The 18849-nt window shown below is 34.7% G+C and overlaps 1 protein-coding gene across 1 annotated transcript; it reads right to left on the minus strand.

Moving 5' to 3' along the window:
* Positions 1 to 13170: 13170 nt before the first annotated feature.
* Positions 13171 to 14127, minus strand: LOC123252710 (olfactory receptor 5B2-like). The gene has a single exon (XM_044681968.1). The coding sequence runs from the start codon at positions 14125 to 14127 to the stop codon at positions 13171 to 13173; it is 957 nt and encodes a 318-aa protein (XP_044537903.1).
* Positions 14128 to 18849: the final 4722 nt, after the last annotated feature.

Here is an 18849-nt window from a genome sequence, read left to right on the forward strand (position 1 = left end):
TGTTATTTGACAGTGATGTCGTTCTCCTGAAATAAAAAAGAGCAATCATCAGAAAAATCTCTCCAAGACAACTCTAAAAGATAAACTATAGACAAAGCATTATCTTGTGTGAAGGGTAGAATAGAGAATTAAGTAACTGATAACATTTAGGTTTCTGTCATAGCAATTATTCTAGGTATTCCAAATTCAAGTTTCTTTTAGAGAGTATATCATGTATTCACCTTTACCTTTTTATTCAGAGATATTTTATTTTTCCCAACTACACATAGTAATAATTATCAATGTACATTTACTAAAATTAAAAGACTCGAAATGGCTTCCTGCCCTTCTCCCTCTCAGAGATGGTAAGCAATTTGATTTGGTTTATGCATGTGTTATCAGGCAAACTATATTTCTATATTGGCCATTTTTGTAAGAGAAAACTCAGATAGAATCAAAACCCCAAAATAAAACAATTAACTAATATGAAAAATAGTATTTGATCTTCTTCAAACTCTAACAGGTCTTTTTTGGTAGGTGAATAACATTCTTTTTCTTGTACCCCTCAGAAGTGAACCAGATCATTATAATGCTGAGTGTGGCAAAGTATTTCAAAGATGATCATTTCACTAAGATCACTGTTACTGCATACAATATTCTCCTGGTTCTGCTTCATTTGCTTTACATTTGTTCATGTAGGATTTTTTTTTTTACTTCTCCTGAAATCATCCTGATTTCTTATGAAACAATAGTATTATGTCACCAACATATAACAAAATTTGTTCAGCCATTCTCCCACATAATGGACATCCCCTCAATTTCCATTTCTTTGCCACCAAAATCATAGCTGCTATAAATATTTTTCTTCATGTAAGTCTTTCCCCCCTTTTTATGATCTTTTTGATATACAAACCCAGTAGTGATATTGCAAGATAAATGGGTATGGATAGTTTTATAGCCCTTTGGAAATAATTGCAAATTGTTGTCCAGAATGGTTGTATCAGTTCACAACTCTGCTAACAATCCATTAGGTTCTGAATTTTGCCACATTTATCGCTTTCCTTTACTATCTTGTTGGCCAAACTGATGGGGTAAGTCAGTATCTTTGAGTTGCTTTAATTTGAATTTCCTAATAAAGTATGCTTTAGAACATTTTTAAATGATTATTGATAGCTTTGATTTCTTCATCTGAAAACAGTCTATTCAAATCAGTTGATCATTTGTCAATTGGGAACAACTTTTATTCTTGTAAATTTGACAATTCCTTATAATTTTAAGAAATTAGAAATTTAGAGAAATTTGCTATAAACTTTTTCTGCTTGTTGTTCTCTTCTAATCTTGGTTATATTGGGGTCTTTTGTACAAAAGCTTTTGAATTTAATATAATCAAAATTATTCCTTTAATATCTTATAGTTTTCTCTATCTCCTCTTTAGTCATAAATTCTTTCCATCTCCATAGTTCTGACAGGTAAAATTTTCTATATTCTCCTAATTTATTTATGATATCACTTTTCTTCTAAATCATAAAGCCATTTTGACCTTATATTGGTATAGGGAGTGACATATTGGTTTATACCAAGTTCTTGCCATACTGATTTCCAATTTTTCCAGCAATTTTTGTCAAAAAGTAAGTTCTTATTTTCAAAGCTGGAATCTTTGAATTTGTCAAACATTAGGTCATTTACCCCCATATATTGTATATCTAATCTATTCCATTTATCCACCATTCTATCTTTGTCAGTACTAGATTCTTTTGATGATTATGCTTTATAGTACAATTTGAGATCTGACTTTTTGGTCACTTTCTTTGACTTTTTTTTCCAATAATTCCTTTGATATCTTTGATCTTTTATATCAGATTCCCTTTATTATTTTTCTAGTTCTATAATATATTTTGATTAGCAAGGCACCAAGTAAATAAACTAATTTAGATAAAAATGTAATATTTTTTATTTTCTCTCAGCCTACCCATGAACAAATAATTTTTTAATTGTTTAGATTTGACTTTATTTGTGTAAAGTGTTTTGTAATTATGTTCATGTAATGCCTGAATTTGTCTTATCAAGCAGATTCCCAGGTGTTTTATAATATCTAGAGTTAATTTAAATGGGATTTCATTTCCTATCTCTTGCTGCTATACTTTGTTGGTAATAGATGGGATTGCTGATGATTTAGGTGGGTTTATTTTGTATCCTGCAAATTTATTAAAATTAAATATTTCAACTACTCTTTTAGTTGATTTTCCAGGTTTCTCTATGGATGCCAAAATATCATCCACAAAGAGTGATGGTTTTCTTTCCTTTTTGCCCACTTTAATTCCTTCAATTTCTTTTCCCTTTCTTATTGCTAAATCTGGCATTTTCAGTACAATATTAAACAAAGTGATAATAAAAATCCTTGCTTCATCACTGATCATATTGGGAAGGCTTCTAATTCATCCCCATTGCAGATGATACTTACTGATGGTTTTAGATTGAAGTTACTTATGGTTTTGAGGAATGGTCATTTTATTCCTATACTTTCTCTTATTTTAGGAATGAGTATTGTATTTTGTCAAAGGCATTTTCTGCATCTATTGAGATCATTGTGTGATTTCTATGACATTGTTTATTAATGTGGTTGATTATGCTGAATGTTTTCCTACTATTAAGCTAGTCCTTCATTCTTGGTTTAAATAACACATACTCATAGTGAATGATTCTTGTCTTATTTTGCTAATATTTTATTTAAAAATTTTACATCTATATTCACTAAGGTTATTGGCCTATAATTTTCTTTCTCTAATTTTGTTCTCACTGGCTTAGAAAAGAGTATAATATTTGTGTCATAAAAAGAATTTGGTAGGATACCTTCTCTGCCTATTTCCCCAAATTGTTTATATAGTGTTGGGATTAATTGTTCTCTAAATGTTTGATAGAATTCAAATGTGAATATCCATCTGGCCCTGGAAATTTTTTCTCTGGGTGTTCATTGATGGCTTGTTCAATTTCTTTTTCTGAGAAGGGAATATTTAAGCATTCTATTTCCTCTTTTTGTATTTGCTTGTGAAATTTTTATGCCCTAATTTGGGGTCAGCTTTTGTGTAGGTGCCATGTACCCCTAAAAATAAAATATTTTTCCTTTCTATTCCCATTCAACTTTCTCCAGAGATCTATTAGTTCTAACTTTTCTAAAATTTCATTCACCTCATTTCTATCTTATTTATTTTGGGGTTCAATTTGTTTAGATTTGAGAAAAGGACATTGAGGCCTCCCACTAATACAATGGGATTGTCTATTTCCTCCTGAAGCTTATTTAGTTTCTTTTTTTTTTTAATCTGGAGGCTATTCTATTTGGTGCATATATGTTTAGTATGTATATTGGTTCATTGTCTATGATACCTATAGTTTATGGTACTTGAATTGTTTCTTTCTGGCTGCTTGCAGTATTTTCTCCTTGTCCTGAGAGCTCTTGAATTTAATAATAATACTCCTCAGAGTTGTCATTTGGGGATTTATTTCAGGTGATCTGTGAATTCTTTCAATTTCCACTTTACTCTCTTATTTGAGAATATCAGGGAAATTTTCTTTGATAATTTTCTGGAATATGTCTAGGCTCTTTTATCATGGTTTCCCATAGTAAAATAATTCTTAGAATTTCTCTCCTGCATGCATTTTCCATGTCAGGTATTTTTTCTAAGAAATATTTCATTTTTTTCTTCTATTTTTTCAATCTTTTGATTTGGTTTTATTGTTTCTTGATGTCTAATGAAGTCATTAGCTTCTAGTTGCCCAATTGTAATTTTTAGGAGATTGTTTTCTTCCATTAGATTTTGAACTTCCTTTTTATTTCATCAATTCTTCTTTTTAAGAAACTTTTCTTCACTGGATTTTGTAATTCTTTTTCCATTTGGTCAATTATGTTTTGCATTGCTTTTATTTCTGTGCCCCATTTTTCTATGCCTCTCATAACTGACTTTCAATTTCTTTTTTAAACTCTTCTGAGTCAGCACCTTGCTCTTTCTCTCTTAAATTTTTCTATGGTTAGATGTTTTTATTTTTGATATTTTCTCATTTTCTCAGTTTTTATCTTGACTTTCAACTTTTATATTAAAGGTGGAAACTATTCTTAGGGGAGAGAAGGCACTCTATTAAATATTTGCTGCTACCCTTACCTCTATTTCTTAGTTTCTGCAAGTTTCAGTTCTTCCAAGGTAGTTTGATGACTTGGGTGCTGGGAGGTCTGAAAGAGCTAACATTGTTAGTCCAATCAACACCTTGGACTGTTTATGACTTCCAAAGCTCAGAACACTGCAAGCTACCTTTTGTTAGGGCTCAGAGCCTAGCCCCATATACACAGGGGCTTTAGGACTTACTGTAAGTTAGCATAGGCCAGGTAGACTGTTGACTACCATGTCCTAGAACTTGTGGCCTCCTTTAACATTTGGGTTTGGGGAGGGGTTTTGGCCTCACTCTGATCTTGTATTGTGCAAGTGAGCTGCCAACTGACTTACCCTCTGACTTTGGACCTTACCTTGGTTTTTTTCAGGGACTCTGGGTCTCACTCTTGGTTTACACAGGTCAGGAGTGCTTCAGAGTACCTTGCCCTGGGTTCAGGTTCTAACTTAAGGTTTGGGCAAGAGCTCTGGACCTCCCCTTTGGCTTGACCAACTAGATGCCCTACCAACTTCCTTGTTTGGGTTTTGGGGCCTTAATTTGGGCTTGTGTGGGGCCTCAGAGCCTTATCTGTGCCTGAACCAGCCAGGCACACCATTCATTGCACTGTGCTAGGGTTTGGAGTCATACAGCAGGCTTTATCTTGAGTTTTGACCTTTAATGGATATGTGTGGAATTGCACTGTTCTTAGTTTAGGCAGGGTTTCATGGTCTCAAAGATGACTTGTGTTTAATTTTAGAACCTTGGAAGAGTATATGTGGGATGAGGGAGACTTGCTGTTGGCTTTTGATGGTATTCCTTAGAGACAGGCCTCTCAATAGACTACGTTCCCCTCACATCCCAGTGGTGGAGACACTCTCTGTCTACTTTTCAAGTTGTTTTCTATAGGAAAGTTAGTTCACTCTATTTTCTTGTTTGTTCTTTCCATTCAGTATTCATTTTGAACTGTTATTTAAGGTTGGTGAGAGAGGATTCCCAGAGTTGTTTCACTTTTCTCTATTTGTACTCTTCCATCTTGACTCTCTTCCTTCCATTATGACTCTATATGCTCATGTTATTTTTTTTTCAATCTAATACACACTTAATAATGCCTGAAGTGGAATTTCTCACTTCAGGAAAGTAAAATGCCTTATTCTCCAGTGAAAATCATTATAACAAGGGGCTTATTGTTGGTCCGAGTTGAAGAGCTAGACCTTTTCCTATGAACATGGTACACTCTAGTGAGAAACAAATAAAATGAATAAATAAATAAATACATAAATAAATAAACAAACAACTAAGCAAATAAATAAATAAATAAATGAATGAATGAATGAATGAATGAATAAGCAAATAAATAAATAAATGAATGAATGAGTGAATGGATAAATAAATAAATAAGGAGAAAATAGAGGAATAAAATGAGGAAGGTTAAGGGACTGAGTGAAGCAAGGAGAGGATCAAAGAAAGATGGCTGAGATTTCATTGGGATCCTTCTTAGTCCTGTATTAGTAGCTATATAAGTCCTGCCTAGTAGCTATAAGGGGTATTAAGTGAACTGAAGTTACTAGGTCCTGAGTAAGCATAGCTTCCAGTGGATATCAGTTCCATAGCTATGGGGATAGCTATATCATCTGTATATCAACCTATGTATCTTGGAGTCACTCTCATAGAATGGCTGTTGATTTCTTGATGACTATGGCATTTATCAAAAATTCAAAAAGTGAAGGAACAAATGAAGAAATTCCATTTTAAATTTGATTTTCACAAGAGACAAGGAATTGTTGGGTAGGATAAAAATAAATGGGAATTTTGAGGAAATGAGTGGAAACTTAATAAGTTATTCTAAAGTTTGAAACAGATAAAGGAAGAAAACTAGCAATTGTCAGACAAGCACATTAGATTTGGGAAGTCAATTCCACATATACCAGATACCAAATAAAATTGGATTTTATGGACTATTTCTATGGGGAGTTCCAACCTGAAAATACAGAATGATGTCAAGAATGAAATTCTGATGATGAAAAAGAAAGTTGTTAAACAAGACAGACTTAGATATGAAAAAAATTCTGCAGTACCAAAAAAAACCACATATGACAAAGGATGAATGCAAAAGGAGATCTTAGCTTCTAGTAATATAATCAGAGGTGTAGTGGGGCTCAAGATGAGTTGAGAAAAGCACAAGAAGCTAAAAATGGTAAAATAGAGTTTTTTTAAAGCTGGCCATTTAAGGAAACAAAAGATTATCCAATAAGGAAATGATGTGATTCTCAAAGTTGGTGAGAGAGGTGCAAAGAATGACAGAGAAAATAGAGCCACTCACTTTTGATTTTGCTTCTATTTTCTGACAAGGAGAATGATCTTTGGATTTATAATGAAAAAGCAGCAGCAAATAAAGGGTTGATACCAAAAGTAATGAAAACTAGCATCTATATTTGTGAAGAGAAGAAGCATTTCTTTAGCATCAATTATGTGCCAAGCACCCTACCAGGAGCACCATTATTTACATGATCTTATTTCATTTTCACAATAACCCTAAAAATAAAGTGCTATTATTAAACCCATTTTAAAGCTGAGGAAGTTAAGACAAACAAAGATTAAATGACTTTTCCAGGGTTACATCATGTCTGAAGATGTCTTTCAATGTGGAACTTTCTACTTCTATTTGTACTGCTCTATCCAATGTACCAGATGAGCCTCTTTAAATTTCACAAAGTACTTAAAATACATTAAGGATCAATTGATACCCATCACAACTTTGTGACCTACTTGGCTAAAAAAACAAGGAATTTGACTTCATAATGAATGGAGAAGAAAAATAACCAGGCACAGAATTGTGATATTTGGTACTTGACACTTGATTGGCTAGAGATTTTCAAAAGGAAAAGAGACTATGAAACCTCACTTTTTAGAACTGTGGGAGAAGCTGTGGATGTTTAGCCTTGAAAAGATAAAATATGGGTGTCAGGGTAGGGGTTGAAATTAAAGTTGTTTTCAAGTATATGAAAGATTGTAATGTGGTGGAAGGTGTTATGAGGACACAAGAAGAGCTGAGGTCTTATTATTTAAAAATTCAGAGAAACACTATTGTTTAGCTAAGATATGGGAGCAGAGATTTGCTTCCCACACCAGCCTGGCAAAGATTCCCTGAAATAGTTAGAATTCTCAAGTTTGACCTCAAACCCTAGTAACAGCTCCTAGCTGTCTGTTGGCTTAGAGGTAACTAGGAAGTAGGTCTTGACTTCCTGGGATCTTAACAATGTTTATGGGTTTGGCACCAGCTTGATCTAGATGTAATTTGATCAGCTAGATTGTTACCATGATCTGACTATGATTAACTAAAGGATGATGACTTCAATAAGGTAAGTTGTCAAACTCTTGAATAAGACTATTAGAGGCTTGAAGATTAACTGGGTTTATTTGAGTAATTTGACAGGAAGGTAAACTGGGAGATGGGAGAGAGGGAAGTAGGTGAACCCTGATTAATCTTGCCTAAAAGTATAACAAGTTATGCTAATATTTAGATATAAAGAGATTCAAGGGACTTTGAGAGTCTCCCTTGACTCTGAAATTTAGTATGGAATCTGATTCTCAGCCCAGGGAACTATGAAGTCTCCCTGAGTCAGAGGCTGTTATTGATTCTTGATAGTTTAATATGATAATCTTATTTGATAAATAAAGTTCAGTGGCCCATCAATACGAAGATTATTGATATAGTTAGCAATGTAGTTAACCCTGCCTGCCTGCCTGCCTATATCAATCTCCCTCCTCCTGGGGCCCAGACAGCAAACATCCTCCTGCCTCTTAACCCAAAGAAGAAGAAATGGAGTTGAGGGGTCTGTGCACCTCAATTTATACTACTTTCCTAACTGTCAGATTGGCACATGCCTAGGGCTGCTTTGCCAGATTTTGAGTTCTAAGGGGCAAACTGCTTCCTGCACCTACAGAAAATGGCTGACTATTTCTACACATTACAGAGGATACGACTTGTCCTACTTACACTCAAAGGTAAGAACCAGGAGCAAAAGGTAGACATTAAGAAGAAATAAATTTAGGTTTGATATAAGGAAAATATTCCAAAAATAGCAATATTCAGAAGTAGGAGGAACTTCCTGGATTTAAATTCTACCTCAAACCCTTATTAATAATATTTCTATGCAAAAGTCATTTAAATCAATCAACCTCAAGTTATTTATCTATAAAAATGAGGGTAGCAATAATAGTATTCATCTCACATCGTTTTCAGGAGATTCAAATGAGAAGAGTGATGGAAAGCTTTTGTTAGTGTTTAGCTCCTATATAAATATGAGTTATTAGCATTAGCAAGGACTGTATCTCTTCCAAACTCACTTATCAACCCCCTTCTCATAAATTTAATGCAGTGCTGTGCACACAATATACCCACGAACAACATTATTTAAGCCTTCATTAGGACTGTATAGTAAACCATTGCTCAAAATGCTCCTTCAAAATGCTTAATCAGAAGAATGTTTATAGAGCATTTGAATGTTGGAAAACAATTTATTATGTATAAATTGTTTTCCAACATTCAAATGAAATTTTATTGGAGACCCAAAACAGCCCTATGAGATATGTGCCACAAATATCATTGTGCACATTTTAAAGAAGATGAAATGGAAGAAGTCAATTGACTTACCATCGGGGAAACAGTGGATTAGATACAGAGATTTTTTTCCAGTTCTTCTTGTTTCCAGGTCCAGAAATGTTTCCACTATGCCGGGTTGCTGTTTACATAAGCACTTCAGTCTTGAATTGGGAATCCTAGAACCTACCTGGCTTGATATGGAGAAAGGTGGCTAGGACACCAAAGAGGAAGGTTAGCCCAAAATTTTATATTCAAGATTTGACCTTGAAATTCCAACCTGAGGAAGCATGTTACTCGATTATGGAAATATCTCCCTAGTCTTTAGGACAAAGAAGTCAAAAGTTCCTACTGGCAAAATAGTCACCCTGGCCATTGCTTTGCCATGGATGACAATATAGTTAGGGATGCCTGCTACTATCCTCCGTTCAACTTAGTCTCAGAAAACACAAAAGAAACTAAATGAATGAATAAATAAATGACTAAGAAAATTGGACCCACGAGCTGGTACCACAGCTTGGAACCCTAGAAGGGAATATTTCAGTGTCAAGAGCTGATGTTAGGGCTGAGGTAGGGACTTTATGCAGATCTGGGAGATCTGAATCTCTGAGGAACTGGTGGTCCCTTGGAGATAAATGGCACCTCTGCTGTCAACTGATTAACAAAACAAGTCATTAAATTCTTCTCTGACTATGGGGGAAAATAGGAGTACACACAGAGACTGTTTCTCATGTGTGTTTTGTTGTTCTTAACTTGTTAGCAAAGTGAGGTTGAAAGAAGCCTAGACAAGGCCATTAACTAAAGCATGATTCTATTCTTCCTAGATACGTGACATTGAAGAAATCATGAACATCTCCATGTCTTAGTTAATTCATTTTTGAAATGGGTATAATAATCTCAGACCTGAATGCTATCGAAATGTTTTGGTTAAAATCAAATGTGGCACTGACCATGAAAGAAAGGCAAGGTAATGCAAAGATATCCATAAGGTTGGCTAGGGAAAAGATGACTAAATTTGGTGGCAGACTGTGATGTATTGAGAGGCCACTGTGAACATTTAGGCAAGTAATTTATCCAGGATGAAGCCTGATTTCCTCATTTGTAAAATACAAATAAGTATATTTGCATGTATGTGTGAACTCTCAGGACCATTATGAGGATAGTCACACACTCAATCTTTTTTAAGTCTTGAAATCAGGTAAATTTTACTAATATCTCTTAAAGACAATAAATGGCCCTATTGTTCCACTCAATGTGGTTATAACTTCCCTGAACAAATGATTCTTCCCTGCCCTAAGATGTTCAAATTTATAAGTACTATCACCTTCCTCATTTGGGGCAAAAATTTTCTGAAATTGGTTATTTATGGCATTAGCATTTTTGCCTCCAAGTCATATTACTGACTACTATTATTCTTGTAGCTCACCAATACCCAGCTGATGATTCCAAAGTAATTCAAATCTCAATGAGAGAAGGTATGGAGTTTAATTGGAGGAAGCAACACCAAAGACCTACCATTAACCTTTATGCCTCTTAATCCTGGAAAATGACCTGCAAAAAATGTTTCTCTCTCTCTCTCTCTCTCTCTCTCTCTCTCTCTCTCTCTCTCTCTCTCTCTCTCTCTCTCCTTGCTGCCTTACTACACAGTAAAAATCTGTGATAAAGAGAAAATGAGGTTTAAACATTTGAGCACAATAAATTTGTAAAGAAGATTAACTACCAGTAAAAGAGACCCAAGGTTCCTCTGTAGCCAAAGATGAATCTGACAGTAAGAGCAGGTCTTTTATAGAGTTGGTTTCATAATGTACCATAAATCCAGTAAAGGAAACTAAAAGAATTCTGTGATTGGCCACACAAAAGTAAAGGTTGAGGTATGCTTAACTTGACTCAGAGAGGGTGATTTCCATATCCCAAGGCAACAAAATTGAATAACATCCTCTGGAAATCTAACAGTAGGGAAATATCTTTTCTTTCCTTTTTAATTATATTTTCCCAATTACATATAAATACACTTTATAATGATCATTTTCTGATAATTTGTTATCTTTATTCTTTCCTCCTCTTCACTCCCCTTTCCCTCATATGGAAGGTAATTTGATATATGTTAGACATATGCTATCATGCATTGTTTCCATGTTCCTTGTTTTATAAAAAAAAGACATATATCACTTATGCAAGAAAAAAACTTGTGAGGGAAATAATGTTTAAAATGATATGTTTCAATCTACATTCAGTCTTTGCCAGTTCTTTCTATATGGGGGTTAGGCTTTTTCATCATGACTACCTTGGAGTTGTCTTGGATCTTTGCATTGCTGCTAATAGTTGTCATTCAAATTTGATCACCATACATTATTGTTTCTGTTCATTTCACTTTGCATCACTTAATACATCTTCCTAGGTCTTTTTATGGTTATCCTATGCATCTTTTCTTATGGCACAATAGCATTCCAACACAATCATCTTGCATGACTTTTTGGGTCATTCCCTAATTTATGGGCATCTTTCAGTTTTTAATTCTTTCCTGCCAAAAATATTTCTGCATAATTTAGGTCTTTTCCCCACATCTTTATCTCTTTAGGATATAAAGCTTTATTGGTATTGCTGAGTAAAAGATTAGTAAGTATCTTATTACTTTATTTACTCCCATCCCTTGAAATGTTTGGGGTGAGCAAACATCCAATAATCAAATTGACTCATATCTCACCAAGAAGAGCAAAACTTCACAGATCTGAGTCTTTGTGGTTCCACTTTAGCCATAGAAATATGAAGGTTAAACTTTTTTAGTTTTTTACCAATTTGTTACATAAGTTCAAATTTGGTCTACAAATAATGATTCCAGTGAGTAGATATAATTCATTAGTTTGTTTTTATTTTGAGGTTTTAGTTTTTATGAATATTCTCTTACAACAATGACCAATATGGAAGTACGTTTTGCATGATAATACATGTATAATAATGATCAAATTCCTTACTATCTCCAGGAGCGGGGAGGCCAGGGAAAGAGAGAGACAAATTTGGACCATATAATCTCAGAAAAATAAGGTAAAAATTGATATTATGTGTAATTGGGAAAATAAAATATCTTTTTAAAAAATCAATTTACATGTTAATAGTATAGTATACTCTTACATTTCTCCCAATATGGGCAATATGGATCTCCAGCTTCTATAAAATAATTCAAGTTACCAAATACTGGAAAGCCTTTATTTCATCCCACAAAAAATAAAAAAACTGTTAAAGAGAAAGTCACAGAAATCCCTATTCAGACACAGAAACATGTAAAGCACCTAAAGAACACATTTGTTAAAACTGAATTTCTATTGAGGTTGGCATCAGGATACTACACGACATTACAATGAAAGACCTCTCTCCCACAATATCATTCAAAGTTCTTTGCAGCCACTTAGAAAGAACTACCTTGTAATTTATATTCCTTCCTAAAAGTAGCTTTACTGCAGAATTGTACTGGATGAAGCTTTAATTGACTCACAAAAAAAGAATTAGATTTTGAGTGTGAGTGCAAAGAGAGTAGAAATCAGTAAATGTCCAAAATCAGGACATAATTTATTGTTTTGTCGATCATTTAAACTTCAAAATGTGTTAAGTAAAATAATGAGGCTTAAATTTTAAACTGTCATGTAAGCACTTTTTTTTCTGATGAGTTTGTTCTTAAGCCTTTAATAGCACACCTCTGGTTGAGGGGATGCTAAAGAAGCAACCATCAACAGTACAGTTTCCAAACAACTTAGGGCTTTGCTCTCTAAGTACTACTATACTATTCAAAAATTATGTAGCTGATCTTCTTCCTTTAAAATGATAATAGCTAGAATTTCTATGTCATGACTATGTATATATATATATATGTGTGTGTGTGTATATATGAGTGTGTGTATGTACATATATGCACACATGTACCCATCATTCTACAAAAAAATATCATATGGGATACTAATAAGGCTCTTTAAACATAAAGAAACTAAGGCTCTACTTTAAGTGACTTGGATGAGGTGGTTTGTTGTTCTCAGTCATTTTTTAGTTGTGCTCAATATTTCAAGAAACCAAGAGAAGTTCTCCTGACAAAGACACTGCGGTGGTATACCATTTTCTTCTCCAGGTTATTTTTCAAATGGAGAAACTGACACAGAGTTAAGTGAGAATGCCCAAAATTGCACAGCTAGTGTCTTCAACTCAGCACTTACTCGAAATCCATTGCTCTATCTCCTGTGCTGCCTAGTTTTCCTGGGTTATACAGAGTATGGGTCTAATGTTACGCAATATAAAAGTGTCTGACACAGAATTTAAATTCTGGTCTCTCTTAACTCCAAGTCTATGATATCTATTACTACATGATGTTACTCCTGAAATAATTTGGATTGTGCTTCCATGTGAATAAGAAAAATAGCCTCATTGGAGGCTGGATAGCAGAGGAAGGAAGGTGAAGATTAATTTTTTCTCTAATAAAAAGGATGATTGAGTTGAAGTTGCTGTCCCCTAACCGCTTTCCTAAAAGCATTCTTGACTTCTTTGTTCCTCAGACTATAAATAAGAGGATTCAACATAGGGATGATCATTGTGTAGAAGACTGACACCATTTTGTCTGAGTCCATTGAATGGCTTGAACTGGGTCGGAAGTACATGAAGATGATTGTCCCATAAAATATGAACACTACTGTGAGATGGGAAGCACAAGTGGAGAAAGCTTTCTGGCGGCCTTCAGCAGAACGGATCTTCAGGACAGTGATAAAGATTAACAAATAAGAGGTAAAAATGACAAGAAATGGGAAAAAAGCATTGAATGATCCCAAAATAAAGATTATTGACTCAGTGGTATGAACTTCTGAGCAAGAGAGAACTAAAAGAGGGGGAATATCACAGAAAAAGTGATGGATTACATTGGACCTACAGAAGGAAAGACTAAAAATATTTCCTATGAAGATGGAGGAGGTCAGAAAACCCCATATGTGACCCCCACTGGCCAGATATGCACACGTTTTTGAAGTCATGGTAGTGGTATAATGTAGAGGCCTACACACAGCTGCATGACGATCATAGGCCATGAAGGCTAAGATGTAACTTTCAATAGTTGCAAAGGCAGCAGCAAAGAACAACTGGGTAGCACATCCATTATAATAAATAATCTTGTTCCCTCTGAGGAGTCCAGTCATCACCTTGGGAATAATAGTTGAAGAGTAGCCAAAATCCACCAGGGAGAGGTTACAGAGGAAAAAGTACATGGGTGTGTGGAGGCAGGAATCCCAGGAAATAAGTGTTACTATCCCCACATTCCCTACCAGGGTGGTTAGGTAGATGAGGGCAAACATTATGAAGAGAGGAATCTGAAGCTCTGGGGCATCTGTTAATCCTACAAGGATGAACTCATTCACTTCAGATTTATTCTCCATAAATGTCATTTGAGAGCGTTATCATTCTCCTGAAATAAAAACAGAGTAACCATGAGAAAAATAAACTATGATGAATAACTCAGACATAAACATAGTCATAGAAATATCTTATGTGAAGTTTAAAAATAGAGAATTAAGTTGCCAAGCCTTTGGAGGTATGAGCTTACTCTAGTAAGTGACTCTGAACTCACTTAGTGTTAAGTTGGGGTACTTTAAGTTCTTGATTTTAGCTTAAATAGACAAAGAGAGAGTTAATCCTGTCTTCATAGGGGACATGAATGGGCACCAGACTCTAAATGATCACTCTATTGCAAATATTAATAATATGGAAATAGGTCTTGATCAATGATGTATGTAAAACCAACTTGAATTGCATGTTGGCTATGGGAGGATAAAGGGAGGAGGGAAGGGAAAGAACATGAATCTTGTAACCATGGAAAAATATTCTAAATTAAAAAAATAAATGAATTTAAAAAATAAAATTAAATCACTCTAGATTTTCCCAGATCATTGTATTTGCTGAGAGTATCTAAATATTTCACAGTTGATCATCCCACAGGATTGCTGTTATTGTGTATAATACTTTTCTGGTATTCTTATTTTGCTCTGCATCAGTTTTTATAGGTCTTTTCACCCTTTTTTCTGAAATCATCCTGTTCATTGTCTCTTATATTACAATAGTGTTCCATCACCAACATATACCACAATTCGTTTAGCCATTCCCATGTCATGGACACCTTTTCAATGTCCAATTCTTTGCCACCAAAAACAGAGCTGCTACAATATTTTTGTATGATTTAGGCCCTTTCCTCTTTTTATGATCTCTTTGGGATACAGACCCACTAGAGGTATTACAGGATCAAAGGATATGCATAGTTTTATAACCCTTTGGATATAATAACAAATTGCCCTCCAGAATGGTTGGATCAGCTCACAACTCCACCAATAATGCATTAGTGTCCCAATTTTGCCACACGTCTTCCAACATTTATCATTTTACTGTCATATGGTTAATCTGATTGTTGTGAAATGATACCCAAGAGTAGGTTTAATTTGCATTTCTTAATCATGAATGATTTAAAATATTTTATATAATTGTTGATAGCTTTGATTTTCTCATTTGAAAATTTCTTGTTCATATTCTTTGACCATTTGTGAACTGGAGAATGACTTGTATTCTTCTAAATTTGATTTAATTCTCTATAATTTTGAGAAATTAGACCTTTTTCCAAAAAAATTTCTCTTAAATTTCACCCCAATTTGTTTTTTGCCTTCTAATCTTTGTTATTGGTTTTGTTCATGTAGAAACTAATATAATTGAAATTATTCATTCAACATTTTATAATGCTTTCTATCTCTTTTGTCATAAATTCTTCCCTTTTTCATAGATCTGTCAGGTAAACTATTCTGTGTTCCTCTAATATCACTCTTTATATCTAAATAATATATCCATTCTTACCTCATCTTGGTAAAGGGCAGTGATGGTGAATCTATGATATGGGGGCCAAAAATGGCATGCAGAGCACTCTCTGTGGGCATGCATACTGCTCTTCACCCCCACCTCCAGAATAAGTTATTAGAAAGTCAGAGGGACTTGGGGTGGAGCTGTTCCCCTCACTCTCTCCAAGTTCCTCACTTTCCCTGTCCCTCTATCCAGCAGCTCAATGAAAGCACTTTCTCCTTCTGACTGGGTTAAGGCACTGGGTGGGAGGGATTCACATGGTGCATGGGGGTGTGGTGCAGATGGCAGCCTGTTGAGTCTGTGGTGAAGGTGATTCCCATTTGGGGGAATTGAAAATGAGCTGGGTTGGAGGGAAACATAGCTCACAGTGTGGCATATAGCTGGAGGGGAGCACTCTGTCTAGTCTCCTCCCCCTCTCTTCATGTGCCTTTTATTACTTGCCCCTCTGCCCAGCAGCCCAATTGGAGCCCTTCCTCCTTCCCCTATTCTCTGTTTGGGGTAAGGGGAGGTGCAGGGGGGCAGGGCCCCAGCACTCAGTCTCTGGGGTGAGTGGGCATGGCACTTGGTCTGGGAGATGGGGTAGGGGTGAAGCCTGGCACTCTGTATCTAAAATGTTCACCATCACTGGATAAAGAATGAGATATTGGCCTATACCTAAGGCAGTAAACCTATGGCATGCATACCCAAAAGGGTACAGGGAGCCCTCTTTGTAGGCATGCCTGCAATCACCTGTAAGAGTTAATTACTAGAAAGCCAGAGGGACTCAGGTGGAGTTATTCCCCTCCCCCTCTCCATAAGCCCCTCTGCCCAGCAGCTCAATGGGGGTACTTCCTCCCTCCACTGTCTGGGGTGCTGGGGGTGGGGGCTTACATGCTGCATGAAGGTGCAGAGCAGATGGAAGCCTGTTGAGTCTGTGGCAAAAGTGATTCCTATGAAATAGGTTTTGAGCAATGATACATGTAAAAACCGGTGGAATTGCTCATTGGTTCCAGGGGTGGGGAGGGAGAAGGGGAGAGAAAGAACATGAATCATGTAATCATGGAAAAATATTCTAAATTGTGTGTGTGTGTGTGTGTGTGTGTGTGTGTGTGTGTGTGTGTGTATCTTTATTAGTGGTAAGTTTACATTTTTCCTTTTTAATACTGGTTATTTGATTTTCTTCTTTCCTTTTTAAAACCAAATTAACCAATGTTCTATCTATTTTATTTGTTGTTTTTTCTTAAAACAAGCTTTTAGACCTTTTTATTAGTTCAATGATTCTTTTAATTTCAATTTTCTTCATTTCTCCTTTGATTTTTAAGATGTCCTATTTAGTCTTTTATTGGGAATTTCAAATTTGTTTTTTTCTAGTTTTTTTTCAGTAAATAATCAATTTATTCATCTGCTTTTCACCTATCATATTGTTATAAGCCTTTAGGGAAATAAAAGTACTGCTTTGGGAGTATCCCATTTTGTCTCCTCATTGTCATTCTCCTTATTGAAAGTTTCAATTATTTCTTAAATTGTTATTTGGCACATCTCTTTTTAAGAATTAGATTATTCAGTTTCTATTTAATTTTTATTCATCTTTCATGGACCCTTATTGATTATAAATTTTATTCTGTTATGATCTGAAAATGAAATATTTATATTTTTAATTTTCTGCATTGTGGAGTTTTGATGCCCTAATACATGGTCAATTTTTGTTTAGGTGTAATGTACAGCCCAAAAGAAAGTATCTTCCTTTCTATTTCCATTCAATTTTCTCCAGAGATCTAATTCTAACTTTTCAAAAATTTGATTCACTTCCTTCAGTTCTTATTTACTTTTTGGTTATATCTATCTATATCTGATAGGCGGAACTTGAGCCCTCCCCACTAAAATAATTTTATTGTCTGTTTCCTCCTGAAGCTCATTTAATTTTCCTTTCAAAATGTAGAGGCTTTCCCTTTTGGTGCATATATGTTTAATGTTGATATTACTTCATTGTCAGTGGCTGTTTTTACCAAGATATAATTTCCTTCCATATTTCTTTTAATTAGATCTATTTTTGTTTTAGTTTTATCTGAGATCATGATTGATACTCCTGCTTTTTTTTTTTACTTCAAATGACACACAATAGATTCTGTTCCAGTTCCTTACCATAACTCTCTATATGTCCCCCTGCCTCAAACATATTTCTAGTAAAGAATATGTTATAAAATTCTGGCTTTTAATCCACTCTACTATTTGTTTCTGTCTCATGAAATCATTCACAGTTATAATTATCGATTGTGTATTCCCCTCAATTTTGTTTTCTCCCTTTGAATTCTGTTCTGTCTCTCCTTTCACTCTGTCCCTCCTGACAAGTGCTTTATTTTAATCATAATCCCTTACTTCACCTACCTTCTGTTCATCCCCTTATCTTTTTCCCCTCCTTCTTCTTTGCAGGGCAAGTTAAGATTCTATACCAAAATGAATATGGTTGTTATTACCTTTGAACCAATTATAATGAGAGTAAAGTTTAAACATTGCCTGCCACCATCCTCATCTTGTCTTCTCTGTGAGATAATTTACCCCATTCCTCCTCAATCTTCCCTTTTCTCCTTTTTAATATTTTAAATTTAAAAAAAAATTTAAAATATTTTTAATCCTCCTTTTCACCTCTAGATTTTTTTTGCATATCATGCCATCCTAGTCACCTTACTTCCATAGCCTTTGTCTATGTATACTCCTAACTTCTCTAATGCTGAAAAAAATAAAAAAAAATTTAAGATTAAAAATTTAAGAGTTATCAATATCATTTTTCCACTTAGGACTATAAACATTTTGACCTTATTGAATCTCTTAATTTGTTTTCCTCTTATTTACCTTTTATTTTTCTCTTGAGTCTTGTGTTTGCATATCAAACATTCCATTTAGGTCTGGTCTTTTCATCAGGAATCCTTAGAAATCTTCTATTTTATTAAATGACCATTTCCCCCCTTAAAGAATATACTCAGTTTTGTTGGGTATGTGCTTCTAGGTTGTAAATCTAGTTCTTTTACCTTCCATAATATCATATTTCAAGACTTATGATACTTTAATGTGGAAGCCGTTAAGCCCTATGTAATTGACTATAGCTTCATGGTATTTGAATAGTTTCTTTCTGGCTGCTTGAAGTATTTTCTCCTTGTCCTGAGAGCTGTCATTTGAAGATTTATTTCAGGAGGTGATCTGTAGATTCTTTCCATTTTTACTTCACTCTCTTATTCAAGGATATCAGGGAAAACTTCTTTGACAGTTTCTTTTAATGTGATGTCTAGGCTTTT

This window comes from Gracilinanus agilis, chromosome 6, assembly GCF_016433145.1.
Source record: "Gracilinanus agilis isolate LMUSP501 chromosome 6, AgileGrace, whole genome shotgun sequence".
NCBI classification, from domain to species: domain Eukaryota; kingdom Metazoa; phylum Chordata; class Mammalia; order Didelphimorphia; family Didelphidae; genus Gracilinanus; species Gracilinanus agilis.